This window comes from Dermacentor variabilis, chromosome 6, assembly GCF_050947875.1.
Source record: "Dermacentor variabilis isolate Ectoservices chromosome 6, ASM5094787v1, whole genome shotgun sequence".
Classification (NCBI taxonomy): Eukaryota; Metazoa; Arthropoda; class Arachnida; order Ixodida; family Ixodidae; genus Dermacentor; species Dermacentor variabilis.
The window spans coordinates 166629753-166638373 of NC_134573.1; the positions used below are offsets into that span (position 1 = coordinate 166629753).

Consider the following 8621-nt stretch of genomic DNA (forward strand, 5'->3'; position numbering starts at 1 on the left):
GACGTAACCTCAACCCTGCGCATTTTAGAAGTCATTTGTTCAAGGATTGGTCGTGCTTGTCTGTCTTAGCTCTGGAGGGAAAGAACTTGCCGTCGGGTCTGTTTAGTCGATGCTACGAGAAGTAAAGAGTTCGCTCGCTACATGCATTAATCTGCCTTCTCTCTCTCTCTCTCTGACTGTCGCAGATTCAGATAACGACGCTCTGCGTTTCCATCTCGCTGAGCGCCTACGTGGCGCTGTTCTGCCTGTTCTCACCCAAGATCTACATCATCCTCTGCCACCCGGACAAGAACGTGCGCAAGCTGACCATGAACAGCGCCACCTACAAGAAGGCGCCCACGAGCAGCACGTGCGGCACCTCCGTCAACCACGGCACCTGCGGCACCGGTGAGTGCGCCGACCCAAGCTGCAGCTCGACGGTAAACACCCCTATACGACTGCCTATCTCCTACAAGCAGCGTCACACACACACGCGCTCGCCGCGGCAGTTTTGGCAACTTTTTGATAAAGTCGCCAGTCGTTGCCCAGATCACTCAATCTTTAGCGAGAATTCGCTAGGTGATGGTGGCGATGATTATGACTTCCTGGAAATTTTGTCTTTTATTCCAGTTGTTCCTGAACCTCTTTCTTGTCGTTCCTTTTAAAACTAACGCTCTAAATTACCTACTTCGGCAGCGATTGAACAGTCGGGATTCGAGAACAGTTAACCCTGTAAATTTCTAAAATGGTGTCAAATCTGAAAAATTGCGCTTTGCCTATCGAATCAGCTGTGATGCACCCTGTGACTCATTAATGCACTTTTCGGTATGCCTTTAGAAGTAGCGACAAAGGGACGCCGCATAACCCCCTCAGGCTAAAATGAGGGCAAAACATGAAGTTCAACCGAAGTCCCTTGAGGAATTTTACCAGCGCAGTTTACTGGCTATTTACGTCACTAAAAATAAAGCTACTACAGGACTCCAGAAAGGCAATGTCGCTAAGGTGACTAAAGATTTCCTTAATTTAGAGAAATTTCCCGCTATGTTACCAACACTGCCTCAAGGAAACCAACCCCTTCTCACAATCCTCCCTTCCTGCCATGCCTTATTTCACCACTCTTTTTTCTTTTTCGGTCTTCCGAAATAAGTGCAGCCCACATCAGCCTTGGTACGAAGAACTAGGTGCTCTGTGGCAGTGCTGCTGCCCTGGCACGCCCTCTTAACAAACTCTGTGTCGTCCTCCCAATTGAGTTTACGCACTATAATTGGGCACAAGTACCTGAGAGGTACCACAACTCCGGCTACAGTAACCTTAACGTGGGGCAAGCAGTCGCAACCGCGTAAAGAAATTGCGGGAAGTCCGTTGGTTTCAGTGTGCTGACACAGCCTCTGATGCTGCGGAAACTACAGAACTTATAAAGGCATCCACATTGTGAAATCGCTCCGCTGCCCGCAATTGGAGCGCCGCTTCATGACCCCGCACCTTATCCTGTGTGAGCTGCCTTTTCATTTTGGAACAGATCGATAGCTACAGATGTTCTCAAAAGCATATAGACTTTGTCTGCCTCGACAAAGGTTCTTGCATGTTTGGTAAGTCATTTAGCGACCTCATGGCATTCGTGTGTCCTACTAAATGAAGCCATTTGGACCCTAACTCCATATCCCATAATCCCGAGGGATTAAATTTAATCCTGGCAAGTTGTCTTACAGTATCTCAAAGGATCACGTAATGTTATTAAATATGGGGGATATGTGGTGTCTTTTTGATGGGCTGGCATCTTAACCTCTGGGTTATTAGTAAAAGAACTCTCACTCGCCAGGTAGGTGGAGCGCGTATAGTAGAGTAGTGCTTCAATTGATCACGTGGTGTCAAGAGTGGCCATATGCTCGTGGCGTCGGGCGCGAGTCGACGTCAGTGATTCAAAGTACTAGGTTATATTTGCTTCAACACACAATCACGTTCGTGCGTGTGTACCGGATCGCTGTGTTGTATCGTACAGCTTTGTGTCAAGTTATTTGTGCCTCGCTGGTTCGGTGCCCACGTTCCCAATTCATCGCTGCTTTGCTCTTGATTCTTTATCCATCTCTTGTAAAACAACGATAGAAAAATAGCAGCAGCATTTTTGCCGTGGGCGACAGATGACAAACGACTTCAGCGAAATCTCACAATAGCGGATTGCGTCATGTGTCGGAATAAAAGGATACTTTTATCATGAAAATATCCTCGCGTTGTAGAGTTCTCTTTTTCCTTGTTTGGAAAATGTGAATACGTGCAGTTGGACGGAGGCTTAACACATGCGATATAGATATGGCATTAGCACCAATGATTTTTGGCACTGCCTCATGGGGAACATTATAATATTGAATTAAGTCTGTAATCTGTGATCTTCCAATTATTTTCGGACGCTTACCGAGGTCTTTCGTTTTTGTTTTTTGTTTTCGAGCTATACGCTGCAACCATCCTTGGTAGCGTCACTTAATGAAATTTGACGAATTGGACCACTTACGAAATTTCACTGTATGCTCAAGGTGTACTGCTATTCAATCGTCCTTTTCTTTATTATGTAGCTGCCAGCAATATTTCTTGCCTTTGGAACTAGGAGAGAGAGAGAGAGAGAGAGAGAGAAAGGCAAAGGAAAGACAGGGAGGTTAACCCGAGATTATCTCCGGTTGGCTACCCTGTGCTGGGGGAGGGGCAAGGGGATGCAATAGGTGAGCAGTCGATAAAAGAATAGGAAACAGGGCATTTCGGTGAGATATTAAATGACTCTCTGGAGCTGTTTAGGCGAAATATGAACATGCTGATTAGAGGAACGCCACTAATTCATTTTTCGGTATCTGCCTAAATTATCATGCTGTACAGTAAAACATTGTTCCGAACATATCGGAACTAAAATGTCAGCGTCAGGCGAAACTACGGGAACCGGAAGGGGAAGAAGCCAATCACCGTAATGGACGTTGACGTCAAAACGATAAGTGTAATATTGAGTTCATATAAGTACAATAAATTGGGTGAGGTCGGCAGTATTCAAAACATTATTTGCCTGAGCTCGTTGGATGCATGTTGAAAGGAAAGGTTTCCAGCAGATAACACTTACATGGACAGAGTAACACGCCAAGCGAGTAGCGAAGATATTGACATCAGAATAGTGGTGGCAAATTCGTCTTCTGAAAGAATTAATGCGCGTGAAGCTACCTGTGGCTGACGTGCTCCTTCAACATATCACAATGTGCTCCTTTTCTCTGCTGTCCATGACAATGTTTTATGCTGGAGACCATTTCTTGCGATATTTATTTGAGGCTCAGGTTGTGTTCTGGTCGCTAGTACAGATAGTTGTATCAAAGGGCATCGAGAACTCGAAACGTACTTGGATTCAAGGCGGGCATAACTTAAAATGCTCACAGTCGAAACGATGAATCGAAATGATAATTCCTATACACTATCACGTATTCAACACAACAGACTGGTGGGCTAGATGGTATTGCATAACTTGAGGCAAAGCGCAAAAAAGAAAACACGAGGACAACAGAAGGTAACGAAGACGCAGCGCTGTATTCGTTCCCTTGTGTTGTCCTCGTGTTGCGCTTTGTCTCAACCTATCATATGTTTACTTTCATTCAGCCTTTTCTTTTCTCGGGCACTTCTATCGTCCATCTCCGGTGGAGAGGATCGCATAGGCGAGTGTACGCCAACATGCCTATCTGAACAAATTGCTCTGTCTATACCACATAGCAGTTTAGAGCACACAAGCTCGGGCCAGCCTCTCAGCTTTTCTGCGAATAAGGTCCTCTTTTTCTCCTCTCTAATATCACCGTCAGAAATGAGCGTTGCGCTGACGTAACCCTGCGCTGCCAGATCCGGCGCGTCGCTCAACGTTCCTCTCTGAGTACATTAATGTCACTGATTCGCAGCTCGCGACAATTCTTGCGAGCGAGTGCCCCCACGAGCCGGCGTTCTTGCGCCGGCGTCCATCGGTCCGTCCGTCCGTCCGTCCGTCCGTCCGTGCATCCCATGTTTCGCATCCCTACGCAGCCGTATGCAGATCGCCGCAATGCATAAAAGCGCGGTACACGCGTCGAAACCAGCAGGCTCCATAGAGTGCGTGCCGTACGCGTCGCGGCCAAGCCTCGGCGTGGAACACGCGAGGCGTCCTTGCATGCCACCCTCAGCCTTGCGATTGAGAAGCCCCCAAAAGACAAGAAAAAAAAAGAAGATAAAACAGAGGAGTGGCGGCCGGCGGGGCGCATAACAATTGACCGCAGCCGCGTCACACCGATGCATAATCGACCCGACCCTCCCTCGCGCCGTCGTAGCCCTCCTTGCGTGCGCCGGCCCAGAGCAGCGAGCTTTGTCGCAAGAACGTTGCGGTCTCGCGGCTCGTACACAATGTGGCGTGAAGCGCGCGACCGGCCCGGGGAACGGACGCTGCCTGGACGTCGCGGGGCAGCAGTATATTAGGGCGCGCGCTTCCTATACGTACGGCCGTCCAGCGGGCCGCTTCCATCGCTTACGTAAATTGATCGGCCTCTGCAACGGATGAGAATGCCACCGTGGCCCCCGGTGTTTTAGTATAGTTGCTGGTTGGACGCGGATATATGGAGCGTCGCAGATGCCGCCCGCCGTCCGCTGGTCCTGAAGGTCAAGCCGCACGAGATGATGACGCGAAGCAACTACTCTGGCGTTTTTTTTTTTTTTTACGTCTCCTTTTTCTTTTTTTTTGCTCATTCACTACTGGGAGAGAAATGGGATGCATATTGCAGTCGCAAACCTTGTGGTGGCAGGCACTGAGTGCCGTTGATTTATACGCGATCTAAATGGACAGAGTTGACTGCCGTGTTAGTAGGTAAGGCATTGTAAGAGTCGTGCGGTAGAATTACGATGCACGAAATAGAACACTACACGTGCGCCCGAGGCGGGAGCTCGCCATTTGTTTTTGTCTAGTACCATTTAGGGTTCACACGCCTTCTATTGTCCGTTGTCTATTTCTTTCATTCTTCGTCCTGGTATAAGTTGTTCGGATTCGGAGCGAACAGTGCCATTTGGCAGCAGTGTTGTTTATGTAGGCCAAAGAGACAAATTTAGTTGCAGAGACGAAATAAAATTCTATCTTACCGAAGCTACAACGTTGAAGGTACTAATTTCGAGCAAAAGTACATCGCAGAGTCTCTACGCTAAACTGGTCTAAAAGCGCTAAATATGTGTTTTCTGTAAGTGATTTCTTAATTCTATGGCACGATGCACGAACAATGCAAAAAACGAAGAAAATGCCAGGGCCTGTCACAAAGGAAACATTTCAATCCTGCCACAACAACAACAGACCGGTCAACCGACGAATTAAGGCACGGACAGTTTCATTCCGCATTCATGACTGGTCGCAGAGCCGTGTGGCTTTTGCACGAGTTTATCAGACCTCGGGTTCTATTATGGTCCGCGATAAAAAGAGGTAGAGTGTTCTTCTTATCCGCGTCGAGGAAACACAGCCGGCAGATGGAAAAGCAAAAAAAAAAAGGCAAGAAAAATAAGCAAAAAAAAAGAAAGCACTGTAGATTGCCTCCCGCGGGTGGCCCGCGCTCACTCTGTTGACACTTCCGGGGTCGGCGACGTAATTGATTCTTCGCTCTTCTGGCGGCGGCGACGACCCTTTCCGGAAATACTTTTTCTCCCATTGCGGGAGCGATTTTCGGCGGCTTAACCTTTCCTCTATACTGCCGGCTTTCTGGTGTCCCGCCCCGCCGGTCGCTTTTCAACTTTTCTTTCGAGGCGAGCAGGATTTCTAGGCTTTATAACTGCCCCGCGTACCGGCGCCTTTGCGTCTGTAATCTTCGTTTCCTTTATTTCGTTCGCTAGACAGTTGTACACGGTCCGCTCGGGGCTTCACATACGTGTTTAGTGTCGCGTCCGCTTTTCCTGTGGCTCCTGTGGTCATTTTGCGTGCTTAGCTGTTGGCGCCGTTAAGTTAAGCCGCCTACTGCTCTGGGACGTTAAGCGCTAGAAACGCTACAAGTAAGAAAAAAAAAATATGCAGCGAGATGATCCTCAAATTCCGAAATGGCAGTCATCACCTACAAACTAAATCTTTCGTGAGTGTCGCTCCCCAAGCACGTTGTTCCCGCACACGGAACTAATTGACACGAGTTGTGCGCAAATGTTTCTTGTACAGGATAGTCGAAGGGCCCTCTCCCAATTGACGGCGGCCCACTGTGAATAAGAAGGAACCAACTGTGCTTCGAAACTAAGCATCGTTTCGCAGTTATTGTTCTCTCGCAACTTCACGTTATCCCGTAATCGTCAGTGTGCACGGCCTCACAAATTTCTCTGATGCTCATGGTTATATTGCGCTCAGTTTTACAAACACGATATTAAGGAAGGACAGGACGTGGACGGACGAAGCGCTTCGTCCGTCCACGTCCTGTCCTTCCTTAATATCGTGTTTGTAAAACTGAGCGCAATATAACCATGAACGTTCACCAACTAGCCCCCTTCATTGCTTTACTAAATTCTCTGATGCTGCATCGACGTCGGGGTACGCTTCATGTCGGGCAAGTGAGATCGGCGGTAGGACGATGCACGTTCGCTCCACCTAATTTACTGAAATGAAAATAAACGAAGAAGACCAAGTCGCCATGAAGCGGTGAGGGCTCGTCGCTTTCGTCTGACGATGGTGGAACATAATAATTTAAGGTAGGAGCAAACGTAGTGCGTTGAGTAAACCAAGCATACAGCAAAGAAAATGGCAAAACGCAAACTCATCCAGAGTAAATGGTAGCGTGCTGCTTCCAACCTCTCGCTCGCTCGGTGACACTCTCTCGTGGGTCGGTGAGTGGAGTCTAGCAGGTGAAATTATCGCCGGGCCGGGTTCTGATGGCTAAGGCTGGGTCGGGTCGAATCGCTTCCGCAGTCAAATTTACATCTCTCTCGACATGTTCTTTAGAGCGACTCATAACTAACCGTCGATTTCTTTTTGTTCTTTCTTTCCCTCCCCCCTCTCTTGCCTACTGACCACTTGCAATTGCCGCACCTCGCTCCGGACCTGTGCTCCTGCGTGTGGACTTCCCTGCCGTGCTGGCCCGGTGCTGTTGGCCGTGCTGACGCGAGCGCAGGCAGTTCGGGCGAGCAGCTGAAGCTGAGCCTCGCGCAGCGACCGGCCAAGGGCGCAGTGGACGGCGGGGGCGTCGAAGACAGCCTCGCCTCGCTCTGAGGTTGGGCTCGCTGCGCCTCCAGCCTCCTCCTCGAGCCGGAGAAAGAGGCCCTCCTCTTCTAGAACCAGGGGCCGCAGCCCCCCTCCTCACACACCCGTCAGGCGCGGCGGTCGGGGTCACGGCCGCGGCGGCGGCTTGACCCGCGTCGCCGTCACCTCGCAGCCACTGCCCCGCAGAGCCGCATCTCGCCATCCGACGACAAGCCGCAGGTACCCTCCGATGGCAGTGGAGGAAGCAACAAAGTCGCCGCCGCTCCCACCGGGAAACCTTCTTCAAGCCCAAATCAAGATAGAAAGTTATTTATGAGAAGAAGCCTACAGCTACTAACTAGAACTAAAACCACTTTTGGCTGCGGCTAACGGTGCCGCAAGCCAAATGTATTCTATTCTGCACGCCATCATCAAACGTCTTCCGAGTGCTGTGTGCGAGCGAGAGAGGTAGAGAGACCGCTTGTGTGAAACGAAACGCGATTGACAAAGAAAAAAAGAGAAGCAAGAAGCAGGGAGGCACCGGCCGTCCGGTGCTGCCAGGAGTCGCCCACGTCCGCTCGACCCCAGTCTGCATGTGTAGTGTAGTGTCGTAAGCCGCTGGCAAGTGTACGCTCTTCTGCCACGGGATGACGTGGACACTGCTGACGGTTGTGACGCTCGCAGAGCGGTGTAGCCTTGGCCAGCCACTTCGCTAGGCCTGTGTGCGCACGCCACCTGCACGAACCGCACCGACGACGGCGACGACCGCGGTGCTTGTGGTGCTTCTCCACGCGGACAGCCAACCGGACCCGCCGTGTCCATGACGATGCGTACGCGTCGCTTCCGGTTCCGGTGGAGCGGAACCCTACCGCCCCCGTGCGCGCGTGTACAGCACGGCTCTCACCGGCCGCGCCTACACCAGCACCGCCACCTTCCATCTAATCTCTTCGCAACATGCAAGCCCGATAGCAGTTTGGTATCTCCCGGATCCTCTGAAGGGAGCATCTCTCTTCTTTTGCTACGCGAAAAGGAACAAAAAGAAAAGAAAAGAACAAAAGCGAGTGTTGAGCTTAAGCTGGTTGATGAGGTGACGGCCGTCATTCTGGGACCTTTTACTCGATCGATCGCTTTTTTTGGGGGTGCATACCAATTTCGGTGCGCGCTTATTGGACGTCTCCTGAGGGCTCTTGTAAAGTGAACGATTGTCCGTTTGTGGCGTCGCCCCGGCGAAACGTGTGGCTACAGACGCGGCGTTACGAAAAAAGTGAGGGTGCCCGCGAAACGGGTCGGTCGGCCATGCTGCCTCTGGCATCTGCTTCGTGCGATAGCTTTGCGTGTTTTCGGAGGCTTCTCCCAAACGGTCTGGAGCGTTCCGAATGAGCTCTGCCGAATGACGACTACACGCCGCGCGACGATCGGCTACTCGAAAGGGTTGCCGTGTGGGTCACAGGTTGTGGAATGACGTGTCCGGACC

General features: G+C 50.6%; 1 protein-coding gene across 3 annotated transcripts in view; it reads left to right on the plus strand.

Moving 5' to 3' along the window:
- LOC142585679 (metabotropic glutamate receptor-like) overlaps positions 1–7317 on the plus strand; it is a 285137-nt gene extending 277820 nt beyond the window's left edge. For 2 of the 3 annotated variants that reach the window (XM_075696623.1, XM_075696624.1), the window contains 2 exons: positions 186–387; positions 7080–7317. In XM_075696623.1, coding sequence (XP_075552738.1) covers positions 186–387; positions 7080–7177 — 300 coding nt within the window. In that variant the 3' untranslated portion in view covers positions 7178–7317. Of the gene's footprint in view, positions 1–185; positions 420–7079 lie in introns of all 3 variants that reach the window. The other variant, XM_075696625.1, reaches the window with a different exon arrangement.
- The last annotated feature ends 1304 nt before the right edge of the window (positions 7318–8621 follow it).